Genomic DNA, 18,324 nt, shown 5'->3' with positions numbered 1-18,324 from the left:
TAAAAGCGTTCACACATCATCAATTTGTTCTAGTTTCCATAAATGGAACGTCACTTGTTGTCTGTCACGATTTAATATACAATTTTATTATTTTTAGAAGAAATTATCGTATTTACAGGAAAAATAATCAACAAACAGGTAAATAATAATCCAATATTAATTTTATATAGCGCAGTTTATCTCAGAATGGTGTAAATAAAGTGATATTTACAATTTCATTTGACGTCAATATCGATCCGTATAAAAATAAATGGGCCAAACATTTTTGCAAGTTTTCGCAATCAAAACTATATTTGAGTGTCCGATAACGGTTGTTAATAAGCCAATGGAGTGTCTACGATAATATAGGACGCCGATAACAGCTCTCAAAGCGTTGAGTATGGAGTAAATTGAAAATTAGTACGCCCCCTTTTCGTGTGATAAATTTAATATATTAAACAGGTAAACAAACAATAAAATGCAAATTTTACGATAAATTATACTTAAAATATTACTATTTTACATTACATATCTGTTTTATAGAGCTATGACAATTTTATAGTATAAAATTTACATTTTAACTCAAAGAATCTGTATTTTAGCATTATTTTCTTAAACTGGTAAAATTTCATTGTTTCTCTCATTATACTTACGACAATACTATTTATACATCATCTCTTTTAATATTACAAGTCATTGTTTACATTCATATTTGCCAAAATGTACAGTAATTCAGAAAATATATTATAATGCTTTAAAAACATTTATTTTTACTCGCGCCTACACTCACGTCCTCAAAGGAATAAAAATAGGAGGTTTGAGAATGATAAAATGATCCTTTATCTAACTATCTCTAAAAACAAGAAATTTGTGTATATGTTTGTTACTAAGTCACGTTAAAAACGGCTGAAGGGATCAGGATTAAATTAAGAACAGGGTAGAAAAAACACACATATCAGCTTGCAGCACCATAAAAACTCTTCATTGTGACTAGAAAGACAGACAAACAAACGCATTTGCATTAATTTTATAATATTAGTAAGAATTCTTTCTTCATACATATAAAATTGAATTAGCATATTATGAGTCATACACTCAGACAGATATTATAATTTAAATGACTTTGTGTTAATTGTATTAGTAGACATAGTCAGGTGTCCGTGAATGAGTCATATGTAAAACTACTTTATTTATGGTTTCATTGTGATACAACATATTTTTGTTATTAATATTATAAATTGTTTGAAGGAATTTGGATGTCCATTGTACTGTTTCCTTTATTTGTTTATTACAATTTGTGGATTACACAAGCGGGAATCAAACCCACTACACATTGTGCGGCAGCCAGTTGCCCAGCCACCGCGTCCACAACACCTTCATTTCTCTCGAATCGAACGAATAGGCCGGCTCGACCGGAATGATACCACGGCCTCACAGAAAACCGACGTGAAACAACGCTTGTGTTGTGTTTCGTTGTGTGAGTGAGGTTACCGGAGGCCCAATTCCTCCCTTCCCAATCCCCGATTCCCGAACAATAATCCTAAAATTCCTAATCCCCAAAAAGCCGGCAACGCACTTGTAACGCCTCTGGTGTTTCAAGTGTCCATGGGCGGCGGCGATTGCTTACCATCAGGTGATACGTCTGCTCGTCTACCGGCGTGATTCATAAAAAAATCTAATTATTGTCCTTTCAAATATTAATTTCTGAAAATCCTCTCATAATTCCAGCATCATGGCGAGTGAGAGCAGCTCAGCGGTGCTGGAGCTGAACGATGCTGATGCCGAGGACACGGAGGCTACCACGGTGACAGACGACGCTCACGAGGGAGTGCCTCTTATAATGGAACATGGATATGATATCGCTGTTAAGGTAGGATATTATATGTCCCCACCATAGGCGTAGCTAGGTTTTAGTTTCGGGAGGGGTTCAAGAAAGTCGACCCATTAAATGTGTGACCAAAAAAAAACCTTCCTTCGTACATGAGAAAAAAAAACAACAGATTCATAGGTAGTCATAGAGACCTTTGCCAAACAGGGGATGTACTATGCTAACTAGAAAAATAACGCTCTGTAATGTCTAGGTACGCATTTTTACGCATTTTTTATTTAAACACGTGATTGTACTCATGATTACAAACAACTTTCCCGAAGAAACTTGTTTTGTAAAGTCATTAGTTTTATTTTTATCACAATAACAAAACAACAAAATTTCATTAGCACGCGCGCGTAATGTTCCAAAATACCTACTAGTCTTCCGACAACGCGGGCGCGGGCGCCTCGCTGCTAACAGCTGATCATGCAAAAGCACGCACGCGCGTAATTTTGTCTCGTATGCCAAATGGTCGCAAGTTCAACTGCCGGGCAGGGGTTTCGGATTCGATTCTCGGGTCGGCAAAATACACTAGTGATACTTGGTTAAGTGGGACCTGGATAAGTGAGAAACCTTCACAACTGGAACTCATACTGAGGTCCCAACACATTGGCACTGAATTACCTCTATTAGTGGGACAAACAACCCTCTTTATCGGGGATTCGTTCTTTCTATTTATTATCTTAGTTACCTCTATAACTGAGACAGCAAGTGAATATTAAATACATAAACCTCAGTAACTGAGATACATCGTTTTGTTTGCCGACTTACTCATTCTTATTCAATAGTGTTATTTAAGAATCACACCTCTTTATCTGAAATAACCTGTATTTTCACCTATATTAATGGAACCCTCTGTAAATGAGACAAATATTTATTTATACCTGGTTTTCTGAGACACTGGGTTAGTGGAATATTTCTATAAGTGATACCAATTTGAAGACCCCCTTGATGTCTCACTTAACAAGGTTTCACTGTATTTACTGGGTCTTTTAGGGTCGAAAATTTCTCAGTAGTAGTACCTAAAGTGTTTGGAAATATCTTCAAACACAAAACTACCTCCCATCAAAGCCGTAGCAGATACTTTTAATACTCCTTGTATAATGATTGACTTATGTATGACCCTTGCAGGTGGACGCCCCAATGAAACAGTTGTCGACGCTAGAGACGTATGTGACGTACAGGGTGCGCTGCGTGTGCGCACGGTGGCCCACTCCCACCTACGTGAGGAGGCGGTATAACCATTTCAAGGTAAAACATATTCATATATCATATTTAGAGTGCTTTTCCACCAGAGATGTGCTATGCTACTAAATATCTACTTTTATCTATTATTACAAAATATGTACTATATACGTATATCGTCAAAATTATTTATTTTATATAGACCGGGAAGGCACTTTTGAACGTCAAAGCCAATATTACAATATTGAAAAAAAAAAAAATGTCTTTCTGTCAGTTAATCCTGTGGTTACTCTATTTGCTCGTTCCTAAGTGTAGAGTTCTATGAAGACGAACGAGCAAGAAACTACGTTGCTGTGGATGCGTTTGGCGTCCATCAATCATATTCTTTGGTACACATAGCTTAGCACTGGTAGAAACGGACTCAGCTAAGACATGCGTGCTATGGATGGCTTCCCTACTATCGATACATCGCATACTCAAGCTGCGCATCTTCCTCGCACAGCTACATAGCTTAGTATCAGTGGAAACGGTCACATAGTTTCACAGCTTTTACAGCAGGAAGGGTATGAAACCGCATTGAGCAAGCGTGGCGATTAATGGTCAAACCTTCTCCGTTTGAGAAGGGGCCTTTGGTCAGCAGTGGACACTTATTTATAGGCTGTTTTTTTTTATATATTAAATGGGTTGACGTTTGGCCGCTATCTCGCCTGATGGTAAGTGATGATGCGGCCTACGATGGAGCACGTCTGCCCATAAGCAACCTATTCAGTCGGGCTTTGAAGACACCCAGGTTATACCCATCAGGAAACACAGACTCCGGCAAGGAGTTCCACTCCCTAGCAGTTCGCACCCTGTTGATGTCATTAAAATGATAAAATCCCCCAGGTGCTCCACCGCCGGCTGAGTACGTCGCACCCCCTGCTGGCCCCCCCTCCGCTCCCCCCACTCCACTCGGCGCGACAACAGCTCGACAGGTACTCGCCATCCTTCGTCGCTCTACGGACGTGTGCGCTCAATGCTTTTCTGGGTAAGTTTGATATAAATTGTTATATTTGACTAATATTAACAACATTATGTCCTAGGAACCCTAGGTTACATTAAAACCAGGAGCTGCTGATTGCCTAGTGAGTTTCCAGGACTCTAGTTAGAAAAGCAGGAGTAGGAACGGGATGGTTTTTAGTCAGTAAGAGTCTGACATTCCCACTTCTATACGATTCACGATTTTCCCCCATTTAAAAAAAAATAGATTGGAAAAATGTCGACCAATATTTATAACATATTTTTAATGTATAAGCCGGTAAACGATCAGAGAGATCACCTGATGGTAAGCAATGGTGCGTTGGCGGCCTTGTGGGAGTTAAAGGTTTGAAAATTGTTGGGATATCGGGGATTGGGAGATTCGGGAGTAGGGTAATTGAGCCTTCAGTCCGCCTTACACACCGAAACACAACGCAAGCGTTGTTTCACGTCGGTGTACTGCTCGGCCGTGGTATCACTCCGGTCGAGCCGGCCCAGCAGTGCCGAAGCATGACTCTCCCACATGTTGATTTATAAACCTTAATTTTTGTTTTGATATTTTCAGAACGAGTAGCGAAGCACCCGATTCTGACACACAGTGAGGATTTCAGAATATTTCTGACCACACCCGATGATGAATTGGAAAAGGTAAGGTACCTTTAATATAATTAAGAGAACCTTATTGTAATAGGGGGTAAACTTATTTCCATACATTAAGTGTAAATTTGGAAATCTAAAACCTATTCCTTTTCGTTTCAATGCCTTTTTTTTGACGGGGGAAAATCATCCAATGACTTCTCCGCCCTGAGCGAGGCGAGAGGGAGTGTCAGACTTTTACTGACTAAAAACCATCCCGTTCCTACTCCTGCTTGTCGAGCCGGAGCCTCGGTAAACCCGCTAGGTAGTCCGCAGCTTCGGATCAGGCAACGGCTTTATTGGGCCCCATCTGTGTCGTTCCAATGCCTGGGATAACTTTTTATATTTTAAACTTTGCCCCACACTGGGATATCCTCTTTTGTCGTGATTTCATGACACCCAGACCAGTAAAAACAATTTGTGGAACAAACAAAGAATTACTGCGTGCAGGAATCGAACCTGGTATATGGTGAATTGACCGTAAATTTTCTGCAACATGGTACATTATAAATGTTACAATGTCAATATATTTTTTCCTTGTAGGTATTTAAGAGTGAAAACAGCGCGCTAAACCTTTGGGGGTTCAGCAGCGCCCTCTACGGCTCCGGGGAAGCGAAAACTACGAATGGACCGAGGTAAATATCATTTTATCGTCACGCCTTTTATCCCTAAAGGGGTAGGCAGAGGTGCACATTACGGCACGTAATGCCGCTATACAATGTACACTTACTTTTCACCATTTATGTTATAAGTCCCATGTAATAGGGGGTGAGCCTATTGCCATATACTGGGCACAATTCCAGACTCCGTGCTACTACTGACCAGCTACTAGACAACATGCGACCGCGCGTGTGCTAATGAAATTTAGTTGTTTTGTTATTGTGATAAAAAATTGTTTAACACATTGAACGCCGCGGTGGTCACCGGTGACCGACGTTAGCGGAGGATTTGCGTTCAACAGTTTTCTATTGGCAGCCGAAGACTTAATGAGTATACAAAAAAAGCAGTCGGGTTAGACAACCAATAGCAACTGTCTCTGTACTGAATCTATTTTTATTTTCTTACCTACATAGGTACCAAATAACTTAGCTGACGCTATTATTCAAAATTCTTCTATTTCTATCATTAGAAGTTCCAAGTTTCCAAAATAAACATGGTAAATATCCCGTCTCAAGTTCTAATGATAGTGTTAGTGACCATGTCAGTTTAACAACTTATGTTCTTCTATTTACTTATCTTTCAGAGTAAAGGACCCCGAATTCACGTCAGCGGCGGACTACCTGCAGTCCCTCCAACAGAAACTATCCACGCTGTGTTCCCTCACCACCAAGCTACACAAGAGCTCTGTCGCCCTCGGCACGGAGTACACGGCGTGAGTATACACCATCGTCATTATCATCATCAGGCCGTGACAGTCCATTGCTGGACATTTAGGGTCCTGAATAACGTGCTATTGGGTGAGATCTGTAAGCTATCGTCAAATGTCGAGCTGAATTCCAAACTCTGTCTTCAGTATGTGATGCTGATAGGAAATCAGACAAAAATCATTAAATTAATTATTATGTTATCGACTTATGCCCGAATACTCGAACGCTACACAATTTTAAGACGCTCTCAAATGTAGTTCTGTCACTATCAATTCTTTATAAAATGACAGAGATAGCACGATATTTAAGTACAACTTAAAATTAAGTAGCGTTTGAGTATTCGGGCATTACTCCTTTATGGAACAGAGAGTAAAGTTCCCTAAGTAAAGCAGTATCCTCCGACCAGGCGGTGATCGTGTCTGGCGGGCTTTCTGCCCAACTGTTGTTCGTTGGGATTTTCTATCCGTGTTTATTCGCATGTAAACTTCATGTAGGATTTATGACGTCATCCGTTGATTTGCTCGTCGATAGTCTTTTTTTTTTTGAGGGGGAAAATCATCCAATGACTTCTCCTGCCTTGGGCGAGGCGAGAGGGAGTGTCAGACTCTTACTGACTAAAAACCATTCCGTTCCTACTCCTGCTTATCGAGCCGGAGCCTCGGTAAACCCGCTAGGTAGTCCGCAGCTCCGGCTCGTCGATAGTCTATGTGCGACTTCTGTTCTGTCATCTGTCACTTGTCTGAGTGTCGCCACAACACCATCATCAGGTTGTGACAGTCCACTGCTGGGTGTCTACTCCGGTTCTCGAATCCGAAGTTTCGTTTAATCTTCGGCCATAGGTTTTATTGATTTACTAATAGAATTACTTGAAATAACGTTTTATTTTTAATTTCATATCAAAACCTATTTATTTATCTTCATTTCATTCGTTCATTTTTGTTTTTACGAAAGTTCGCAATTAATAGAATTGTAGTATGCAATTTGAGAAGTTTCTTCCGAAACTTCGTTTTTCGTTGAATTAAAGCAGGCCCCCTGGTCATTTAGGATCTTTCAATAACGTGCTACTGAGTGAGATCAGCGTCAAAATATCAAGCTGAATTCCAGACTTAAGAATGTCATGCTGATAGAAAACTAGACAAAACTCATTAAATTGCTGTCGTCGGCGGTATATCCGAACCGATACGACCTTCAAACCTTCAAGAAAAGAGCATACTCTTTTTTATAAGGTCGGCAATCCAATTCCATAAAAAAATCGTCATGACGAAGAGTCCCTATATGACTCGAAACTTGTAGAGCTTTTCTTCTTTTTGTGTATTAGGTTTTTTATGGTATAAGCCGGTAAACGAGCAGACGGTAGACCTGATGGTAAGCAATCGCCGCCGCCCATGGACACTTGAAACACCAGAGGCGTTACAAGTGCGTTGCCGGCCTTTTGGGGGTTGGGAATTTAAGGGTTGTTGGTGAATCGGGGATTGGGAAGATTGAGAAGGGGGAAATGGGGGAAATTAATTATTATGTCGGCTTATTCACGTAACTGTTTGACGAAGAACTTTCCTAGTTTCAAGCCATGCTAGAGGTTCATAATTTATAATTAAAAAAATATTAGTTTTTAATAATAATAATCACAAATATTATTTGTCAGTATGAAACGCGCTTGCGACGCTTGGACGTCTCAAAGCTCGGGTCTAACAGCGCGGGGCACGGCGGGCTGTGCGGCGGGGGCGGCCCGGGCCGGGGGCGCGGGCGCGGGGGCGGGGGCGCGGCCCCCACTACAGTCGAGAGCACTACTACCTCTACTAGCTGCCTACGCAGCCGCCCATGTACAGAAGATATCGCAAAGAGATCAGATACATGGTGAGTCTATAAGACGCTTTTATTTGGTCTGCAACATTTGTTTGAGTCAAATTATTGTACCTAATTTGCGTTTGTCGCGGTGGCTGGGCAACCGGCTGCCGCGTGACATGTAGCGGGTTCGATTCCCGCACGGAGCAACTCTTTGTGTGATTCACAAGTTGTTGTTTCGGGTCTGGGTGTCATGTGTACGTGAACTTGTATGTTTGTAAACGCACACACGACACAGGAGGAATTGATCGCTGTGCGAGAGAGCACAGCTTGAGTATGCGATGTATCGATAGTAGGGAAGCCATCCATAGCACGCATCTTTCTATATAAAAAACATAGCTTAGCTGAGTCCGTTTTCACCAGTACTAAGCTATGTGTACCAATGAATATGATTAGTGGAAGCCAAACGCATCCACAGCAACGTAGCATAGCACATCTCTGATGGAAAATGTACCCTAATAGTTGTATCATCGTGAAACTTGGCAGTTGTGTGTAGATTGAATGACAGTACAATGTTGTGGGCCATCGAGCTGGTCTGATGGTGGAATTGGAAAGTCGCTGATCTTTGATGGATTCTTATGACGTAAACGACCGGGCGTATTATCTAATGGTAAGCAATCGCCGGCGCCCATCGACACTTGAAACACCAGAGGCGTTACAAGTGCGTTGCCGGCATTTTGGGGTTAGGAATTTAAGGGTTGTTGGGGAATCGGGGATTGGGAAGAGGGGAATAGGACCTCCGGTAACCTCACTCACACAATGAAACACAACGCAAGCGTTGTTTCACGTCGGTTTTCTGTGAGGCCGTGGTATCACTCCGGTCGAGCCGGCCCAGCAGTGGCGAAGCATGGCTCTCCCACACTTAAAACACTGTCTACTAGTAAACATAGTATGATAATAATATTATGTTTAATTATTTCAGCTGCATACGTTGCGGGGACCAATACGACAGACGATCTTCATAATAGGTAAGGACATAATCATGCAATATTACTTTTTTACCAATTATCAAAAAATACATTAATTAACATTTTATAAAATCAATGAATTTATTTTTGTAAATGGGCTACAAAAGAGCACTTTTACACGTTAAAGTTATTGTAATAAAATTAAATACAAAATCTAGATGAAGTTAATATTTCCTATCCGACTTCTCTGAGAAGAAATGCCGAAATAAACTCGGAGGTCCCTTTTAAAGGCCAGACAAATTTGTCTATTGTTAAATAATATAAAATGTCAATAATTTATTATTTCTATCGAAATATATAGCAAATAAAAAACCAATTTGATGACGTAAAATACCATGAATGTAACAAATAAAAAAACAAAATTTTGAATCCATCATCCATTTTCTAAATCTTTAATCAAATCTGATCTCCAAATTGACCAACAGGTTAGAACAAGCATCAGAAGCTCTCCGTTCCGAACTATCAGACTGGATACCGAAAACCAGATCGGAAATCAAAGCCCTACTCCTGGATTTAGCAGACAGACAAGTCAACCACTACACCCAGGCGGTGCACGGCTGGGAACAAGGGCTTAAGCTAGCAACAGAAACGAATATAGATGAAATATTCAAAACTGTTTCAAAAACTGCCGTGCAAAACCTATCTCCTTCGCGCTGTCTATCTGAAATGACACCGACAGAGACAGAAAGAGATTTAGATGACTACAGTGAAGAATTTGATCCAACCAGCCATGAAGACTTTGAAAACCATGTTTTAGATGATCCAAGTGAGAAGATTGGATCAGAGAATCACATCGATGGTAAGTCTGATTTCGAAAGTACTGTTAATAATAGTGATGATGTGTTGAAGGAGATTTTGCAAGATTCTAAGGTTGATGATGAACAGGTTTTGGAGACCAGGACTGATGGTATTTCTGATCCCTTAAGAGATTTCACGGATGTTGATCTTTCATGATTCTGTGATTCTATTTTGTATAGTGTTATCAAAGAGTTTTAGCAAATGGGACTGGTTGTGTAGATAGGATGAAAATTGTAGGTGTACCCCAAGGTAATATGCTTGGACCAACTCGAATTTTTAGTTGTTTGTGAATGCAGAAGATTGTATTGATATGTTGTTTAGTAAATTATGGTAAAGAAAATTTTTGTTTTGTCAAATGATTTTTACTTGATTGACTATAAATTTACGGTTTAGTCACGTACATTAATGGAGGAAAGCTATACTAGTTTTGATATTGCCAGAGTCTGTGTTTCCTGATGGGTATAACCTGGGTGTCTTCAAAGCCCGAGTGTATAGGTTGCTTATGGGCAGACGTGCTCCATCGTAGGCCGCATCATCACTTACCATCAGGTGAGATAGCGGCCAAACGTCGACCCATTAAATGTAAAAAAAAATGTCACAGAGGCTTCTTATCGTCGCTACGTTTGCACACGCTGCTCATGATGAAGAGTCCCTCTGTGACTCGAAACTAGTAGAGCTTTTCTCCATTAATGTACGTGAGTAAACCGTGATTTTTTAGTTAATTTAGTATGTCTCATGATAGTTATTTTACTTGATTTTCACTGTTAACATACTGATAGACTGCAGCTTGGGAATGTCTTCCCCTATTACATAGTGCCTGAACCCACCAGTCCCGGTGTATTTAATTCTGTAACTAAATATATAAGGAGCTTTAAAAGTATCTGCCACGGCTTTAATGGGAGGTAGTGTTGTGTTTGAAGATTACAATAGTAGATATAAATTATTGATTATGAGTTTTTTTTTTCATACAAAAGTCAAAGTCAAAGTTATTTATTTCAAATAGACCAGGAAGGCACTTTTGAACGTCAAAGCAAATATAATAATATTAATAGTCTGTCTGTCGGTCAGTCCTCTAGTGAAGCTATTTACTCGTTCCAAAGTGTAGATTCCTATGGAGAAGAAAAATGTCTACGTATGAGTTTGTTATGAAAGAGCTATCTCTTTCACTGTCTCTGTCTTCATCGTGCGTATTTGTGAACCACTTTATGCAGAGTAGAGTCAATGTTTATTTAACTTCTTTACGTTCTCAAATTGAGTTAACTGGTCCGGGGTACGAAATGTCTTCACTATTGTAATCTTCAAACACAACACTACCTCCCATTAAAGCCGTGGCAGATACTTTTAGAACAACTTGTGTAATAGTTTAACCAAAACGTAATGTGTATTTTTCGAATATTGGATGATAAAGTTGTGAGGTCTATGGAGTGCCGTAGACTAGACTAGGACAATATAATCTATGGAGGGAGAGGTAAGGTGTATCTTGATGGAAGCCAAAGTAGCCATAATCTATACATATAATAAATCTGTAGAAGGGTCAATTCTGTACATTGAAAATATTGAAAAAATATGTAAATAGCAGGGGGTGTTACTGGATCGACACCAAACCAAAATATGTGTATTTTTTTGTCTGTCTGTCTGTATGTTCAGGCATCACGTGAAAACTAACGGTTCGATTTCGATGAAACTTGGTATAATTATATTTTATTATCTTGGGCATAAAATAGGGTACTGTTTATCTATATTATAGATAAACAGTATCCTATTTTATTATAGATTCTATAATCTATTATATAAAAATAAGTCAGGTTTTCCTTCCTGATGCTATAACTCCAGAACAAACGAACCGATTTCCACGGTTTTGCATTCGTTGGACTGCCACGTTGGTCGTGTGGTCGCAAGTGCGATTGCCGAACAAGGGGTCTCGGGTTCGATTTCTGGGTCGGGCAAAGTATTAATGGGGTGTTTTCGGTTTTTCTAAAATTTCTCAATAGTAGCACGGAGTCTGGAATTGTGTCCAGTATATGGCAATAGGCTTACCTCCTATTACATGGGACTTATAACACAAATGGTGAAAAGTGGGTGTACATTGTATAGTGGCATTACGTGTCGTAATGAGCACCTCTGCCTACCTCTTTAGGGATAAAAGTCGTGACGTCAACGTTGCTTACATTCGTTGGAAAGGTCTCGGGCTCCGTGAGGTTTATAGCAAAGGAAATTCTAAAAAAAAATTCAAGAGAAAAGCAGGAAAACGTTCGATGACGATGTGACATAAAAAATATTTATTATGTGTTTATGGCCCTAAACTCTATAGTTAGACCTTACCTCTCTCTACATAATGAGACGTGTACCCAAAGCAATTATATTTGTAATCATATCATAATACATAGTCTTATATACCTACTGTTAATAAATTATTTACTCATATTCTTGTATATAGGGTGACTGGTAATTAGTGAACGATATTTAAACACGTGATTGTACTCATGATTACAAACAACTTTCCCAAAGAAACTTTTTTGTATACTCATTAGTTTTATTTTTATCACAATAACAAAGTAAAGTAAGTAAAGTTCCAAAATACCTACCTAGTTACTAGTCTTCTGATAACGCGGGCGCGGGCGCCTCGCTGCTAACAGCTGATCATGCGAAAGCACGCGCGCGCGATTTGTTTTGTTATTGTGATAAAAATAAAACTAATGAGTATACAAAAAAAGTTTCTTTGGGAAAGTTGTTTGTAATCATGAGTACAATCACGTGTTTAAATATCGTTCACTAATTACCAGTCACCCTATATAGGTACCTACCGTTTGTTAAATTATTTACTCATATTCTTCTATGTACAGTTTAGGTTCTATATGTTCTAATTATGAATGGTATGTCACTTTTTAATCATCATTTAGGGAATCAAATACCATCCGGACTACCTAACGGGTTACCGGGGCTCCGGCTCGAAAAGCAGGAGTAGGAACGGGTTGGTTTTTAGTCAGTAAGAGTCTGACACTCCCTCTCGCCTCGCCCAAGGCGGGAGAAGTCATTGGATGATTTTCCCCCCTTAAAAAAGGGAATCAAATACCAGTAAGAAAAGTGATATACCATTCTTAATTGTAACTTAAATACTTATTTAAATATAATACAGTTGCAATAATTTCGTAAAAAGATGCATATCGGAATTGTTTGACTGAAATTCAGCATTTTGTATTTTGTCTTAGTTTATTTAAATCTTGTTGTATTTAAAGGATTGATACTGAATTATATGTGTTTTAAGTATTCTATATTATGTGGATAGTCTCATAATTGTATTTTTTTATCATTGCCCCATACTAGGATTTCCTCCTGTGTCGTGTGTGCGTTTACAAACATACAAGTTCACATACACATGACACCCAGACCCGAAACAACAATTTGTGGTTCACACAGAGTTGCTCCGTGCGGGAATTAAATCAGCTACACAAATACTACAGCTTTATAACCGTTGTAACTTGAAATCGTTAAAACTACGCAACGGATTTCGATGCGGTTTTTTTAATAGATAGAGTGATTCAATAGGAAGTTTTATATGTATTATACATATAAACCTTCCTCTTGAATCACTCTATCTATGCGAAGCTGGGGCGAGTCGCTAGTTTGTAATATTAGTAAGATAGGATTTCAAACGCATGCATACAATTATGAGACTTATCGACATAGTTAATAAAACTCAGTTTGATTTGTATTATTATTTACTTGTACTACAAACATACAATAATAAATTAATGACCAAATGTTAATTTAATTAATTTCTAACGAAGAACAAATTCTGTTTCGCCCGGGATTCGAACCCGTTACACGGGACAGTAACAAATGTTTTAGTTACTGTGTTGTTTAAAATGTAAAACTTTGTTTAGATTTTTTTTTTTGGAAATAGCTGTTTTGCAGCAATTTTATATTAATTGTGTCAATATACAGTGACTCGTGTAGTGTAGACTGACTTTCCTAAATAGGGATGATATGGAAATTAAAAATCTATTTAGTCCGTCAGTTAGGTAATGAAACAATATTAGACACGTATTTTTTTATTTTGTCATATAAGACAACAATACTTAGATAAAACGAATCAAAGTTTAGGAGTGGGAGCAAATACGTCATTTCTACGTATAAAATGTACCTAGAAGTGACGTCACGCGATATTTCAAATCGATATATCTTCGAAAGTATTGGTTTCCGTAAGAAAATAAAAAATACGTGTGTAATGTTTTAAAATAATCTACAAGACGGACATTGAAATAAAAATTAGTCATCTACCCTATTAAATAATTATTTTGTGTTGGATAGTCCATTTATCAAGGCTATAAAACATCACGCTACCATCAATAGGAGCCGAGCAGCGATTGAAACAGTGACTTGTGTAGTGTAGATGTCCAGTCAACTGATGGTAGCGAGGTTCACTGTCCAGTGACACACGTACGCTGGTATTGTCATGAGCTAATGTTCACATGTAAACAGTGACTCGTGTAGTGTAGATGTCCAGTCAACTGATTGACACAGTCAGTATAAAATAATTTTGTAAATAACTTGATGCAATAATAACTTTGTATATAAAGAAGTATTTATTAAAATAATGGCGGTTTTATTTACCTTTCCACATTGCCAGGCAATTGTTGGACTATGGGCCCTATCTACATAAGGTATTTGTGTGCTTTTCCACCAGAGATGTGCTATGCTACGTTGTTGTGTATGCGTTTTGGCTTCCACCAATCATATTATTTTTTTATTTTTTTATTTTTGTTTATTGGCCAACCAACAATTGTTTACACTGATAACAATTAAAGTAATTATGTAATATCTTAGGTTAGTGTAACAATTTATTACAGGTTAGCACCGCATGCCCCATGAACAAATAAGATGTGCCACAAGCACATACAAATAAAGTCTAATATACTGACATAGAGATGTAAAACATACAAAAACCATAATTTATCTACAATAGGAAAATAATTAGAGTCACATCGAAACATTAAAAAAAAATAAAAACCAAAACAAAATCGAATTTAAAATCACAATCTAAACAACAATCATGAATCAAAATTAAAATCAAAACAAGGCAACAATCAAAAATTAAAATCGAAATAATTAGTCAAATAAAAATTACTATCAATATTACAATCCAGATTAATTAATTAAAGATTTTATTTTATTTTTATTTTATTTATTTGGCTCACCAACAATTGAGTACACCGATACAAATTTAGCTGACAGTATAAGGAATACAAATTTAGTGCCTCAATCCCTTACAGGTAAGCACAGCATGCAATATATATCTGTTAATTGACTTAAATACCAATAAGACAAAACTTAAGACAATGTAAATATCAAAGAATAACAATAATCAAGGACACAATGCAATGAAATCGCTATCAAAAATTAAGACTGAAATTGACTCGAACAAAATTACATTGAAAATAATATAACATATAAATCATAATTAACATTACATTACAATAAACAATTATGAATTAAATAAAAAAAATATAATAATCAACGGACAAATTTGTATAAATCATAACATATTACAGACAAAAGTCATGATCAGACTAAATATTGCCAGCGAAATCAATCAGGAGTAAAACAATTACGTTGAACATAACATAAAAATCACAATGAAAATCACACCATCATAAAAATTTTAATTATAAATCAAAATAAACAAAAATTATAATCCTAATTAAATAAAAAAAAAAATTAATATTATTAAAAAAATATATATAAATAATCAAATGTAAAACCGCAATCAACTTGAAAATTATCAACAATCACAACCCAACATAATATCACAACATTACAAAACTGAAGTCAAAATCAAAGTAAAAAATTAAATTAGATTAGATTATAACAGAATAATTAAATAACGAAGATCTTAACAAAACTAAGCAAAAATCAATAAATAAATAAGATCAGAAACAATAAACATTAAACATTAATTTTGACTAGATCAAAAAAGTATCACATGTTTTTGCACATAATACTTCTTCTGAACCTAGTAAGTGAGTCAAAGTGCACATCAACAAGATCACTGCAGCTGTTTAACAATGTACACAGGCAAGATTAATATTAATTTTAATCCAAATCAAAATCAAAAGTCAGATCATAATCACAATCAAAAGCACGAAATTCCAAATTTAATTAAAATTAGAATAAATGTAACAAAACAAACAAATCAATCAAAATTTAGAAAAAACATAGAAATAAACGTAAAAAACATACAAATACAATAAAAAATAAATTACACTATATTAAAATCAAAATTCAAATTAAATTAAATCAAATAAAATTAAATCAAATTAAATTAAATCAAATTAAATTAAATCAAATTAAATTAAAATAAACCAAATCAAATTAAATCAAATTAAATCAAATTAAATCAAAAAATTAAATTAATTGATAAAATTGTTCTATGAAACTTGGCATATGAGTCAAAATTCACGTCAATAAGATCACTAGAGCCATTTAACAATTTAGAAAGACGAGGAACGACAGAGTTCGCACCAAGTACAGTTCTGCGGGGTGGGGGGTGTAAGGGAGTAACAGGAGCACGAGGGATTCTAGCTGGAGCACGAAACCGAAACTTTGAAAGCAGTAGAGGACAATCAAGTTTGCCTCGGAGTAGCTTGAAAACGAAAGAAGAGTCAATGATTGTTCTACGTTTCTCAAGCGAGACCATCTTAAAATAAGAAAGTCGAGATTCATAGGATCGTATCCTTTTAGCTTTTCCGTCAGCATAGGCTAGATGCCAGAGGAATCTCTTTTGTATTCGTTCCAGTCGAAGAATGTGCGTAGAGTAGTGAGGTCTCCAAATTGTACTGCAATATTCTAAGATACTACGAACGATGCAGTTGTACAGTAAGATCTTTGTCCGTTTACGCTTAAAACCAGCAACATTCCTTATGACAAAGCCCAGCATTCTAGAAGCCTTTTTGATGACGCCCTCTACATGAGGTACAAATGTCAAGGCGCTGTCGAAAACAACTCCCAAGTCCCTAGTTTGATCGACTTCCTGGATAACTTCAGGGCCCACGCGATACACACTAGCAGTTCCTTTTTTTTTCGGGTGTATTTCACGTGGAAGCACTTTTTTACGTTTAAGCACATTCCATTATTATTACACCATTTAACCAACGAGTCTACGTCCCTCTGAAGTAATATACAATCGTTTTCAGATTCGATTATCCGTGAGAATTTAAGATCATCTGCATACATAAAACATTCTGAGAATCTTAGGCAGTACGGGATGTCATTAACAAAAATAATAAATAGAACCGGTCCAACATGTGAGCCCTGGGGGACCCCTGATGATGATCTGTAGGTTCCCGATTGAAAACCATTAACCGCGACAAAGAAGGAACGATTTTCGAGATAGGACTTAAGCCAGTCGTAAAGTGTACCGGTGATTCCATACGCAGATAACTTCGACAGAAGTATATGATGAGGCACACGGTCAAAGGCTTTGCTAAAGTCTGTGTAAATCACGTCAACTTGTTTGCCGCAGTCAATGGCATCCGATAACATTTCTGTGAAAGTCGCTAGATTCGTGCACGTAGACCTAGACCCTACGAAACCATGCTGAGAAGAACACAAATACAATTTGAAGTGTGTCTGAATGTATGGACAAACTAAGGATTCGAAAACCTTAGCAAAGGTTGATAAGATAGAGATAGGTCTATAATTCTTAATGTTGTCCTTTTGACCACTCTTATAAATTGGAATAACTTTTGCCTTCTTCCATAAATCAGGGAAAACACCTGAGCTAAGAGACCTGTTAAATATTAGTGTCAAAGGAGACACCAGAGCAGGAGCACATTTATAAATAAATATAGGCGGAATACCATCAGGGCCAGCGCCTTTATGAATATCCAATAATTTGAGCCTGTTCAACAGGTTATCGCGATCGATCACAGGTGCTGTTAGTGGTAGACTGTTATTTTTCATATTATGTAGAAAACCGGACTCGGGTTCACTATGTATAACTGTAGCACTACTAAAAGCGGAGGAAAAGTTTGACGCGAACATTTCGCAAATCTCAGGACCATCTGATGTTAACACTGTCCCATTAGTCATTGTGGCTGGATAAGAGCTAGAGCCACCTTTTTTATCTTTAATGTATCCCCAGAAGCGGGTCGGATTTTTGGGTATCTCATTTTCAATGTCTCTAATATACTCATTATAACTATCAGTAGCTAATTTAGAACACCGTTTACCTAATAATTTGAGCTCGATTTCATCTCTGGGGTTCATATATACTTTGAAGCGTGATCTTATTTTTTCCTTTTCCTTTAAAGCTCTAATTAAACCTTTGTTAAACCAAGGCGGATACTTTCTATACTTAAAAGTAGGTTTAGAGGGTTCATACATATGTATAATATGCAGGAGCCTATCATAAAAAGTACGAAGCATTTCGTTAACATCGGCCATTTTTTCAAATAGCAGTTCCCAGTTTATATCGTTTAGGCTCTCGCAAATTTTCGTGTAATCAAGTTTATAATAATTGGTTTTTATAGTCTGAGGATTGTATGGAAGTCGAGTGTCTTCACTTGCTGTAATAAGGATTTCGATTGGGGGGTGATGGACGTCAATAGTGCTGAGGGAATTTAGGGCCGCATTAACTCTACAGGCAGGCACATTCGTTAAA

At 37.4% G+C, this 18,324-nt stretch overlaps 2 protein-coding genes across 3 annotated transcripts in view; one reads left to right on the top strand and one right to left on the bottom strand.

The window, feature by feature from the left end:
• Window positions 1-3: 3 nt before the first annotated feature.
• On the top strand, window positions 4-9,859 carry LOC118278702 (sorting nexin-7). Of its 2 annotated transcripts, none has more exons than XM_035598024.2 (10): window positions 4-138; window positions 1,708-1,849; window positions 2,981-3,100; window positions 3,920-4,061; window positions 4,617-4,699; window positions 5,231-5,322; window positions 5,931-6,059; window positions 7,697-7,908; window positions 8,819-8,864; window positions 9,290-9,859. In XM_035598024.2, exons 2-10 carry the CDS (start codon window positions 1,712-1,714, stop codon window positions 9,816-9,818), a joined length of 1,491 nt encoding a protein of 496 aa, XP_035453917.2. In that variant the 5' UTR covers window positions 4-138; window positions 1,708-1,711; the 3' UTR covers window positions 9,819-9,859. The 2 variants fall into 2 exon arrangements, with proteins under 2 accessions (XP_035453917.2, XP_035453918.2); XM_035598025.2 differs by lacking the exon at window positions 4-138 and adding an exon at window positions 175-441.
• The window catches only part of LOC118278704 (grpE protein homolog, mitochondrial), a 93,866-nt gene continuing 81,271 nt past the window's right edge, over window positions 5,730-18,324 (bottom strand). The window contains exon 7 of the transcript XR_007706863.1: window positions 5,730-5,752. The gene's annotated coding sequence lies outside the window, so the exon portion shown is untranslated. The remainder of the gene's footprint in view (window positions 5,753-18,324) is intronic.

The sequence above is a fragment of the Spodoptera frugiperda genome, chromosome 24, assembly GCF_023101765.2.
Source record: "Spodoptera frugiperda isolate SF20-4 chromosome 24, AGI-APGP_CSIRO_Sfru_2.0, whole genome shotgun sequence".
Classification (NCBI taxonomy): Eukaryota; Metazoa; Arthropoda; class Insecta; order Lepidoptera; family Noctuidae; genus Spodoptera; species Spodoptera frugiperda.
Note: the sequence above shows the minus strand (reverse complement) of the source record. Positions and strands in the feature narration are given on the sequence as shown.

Bases quoted from the DNA above. Each gene is read 5' to 3' on its own strand.
- LOC118278702 (XM_035598024.2), top strand. From the start codon at position 1,712: ATGGCGAGTGAGAGCAGCTCAGCGGTGCTGGAGCTGAACGATGCTGAT. The intron at 1,850-2,980 runs GTAGGATATTAT...TGACCCTTGCAG, and splicing joins GATATGATATCGCTGTTAAG to GTGGACGCCCCAATGAAACA. The intron at 4,062-4,616 runs GTAAGTTTGATA...TGATATTTTCAG, and splicing joins TGCGCTCAATGCTTTTCTGG to AACGAGTAGCGAAGCACCCG.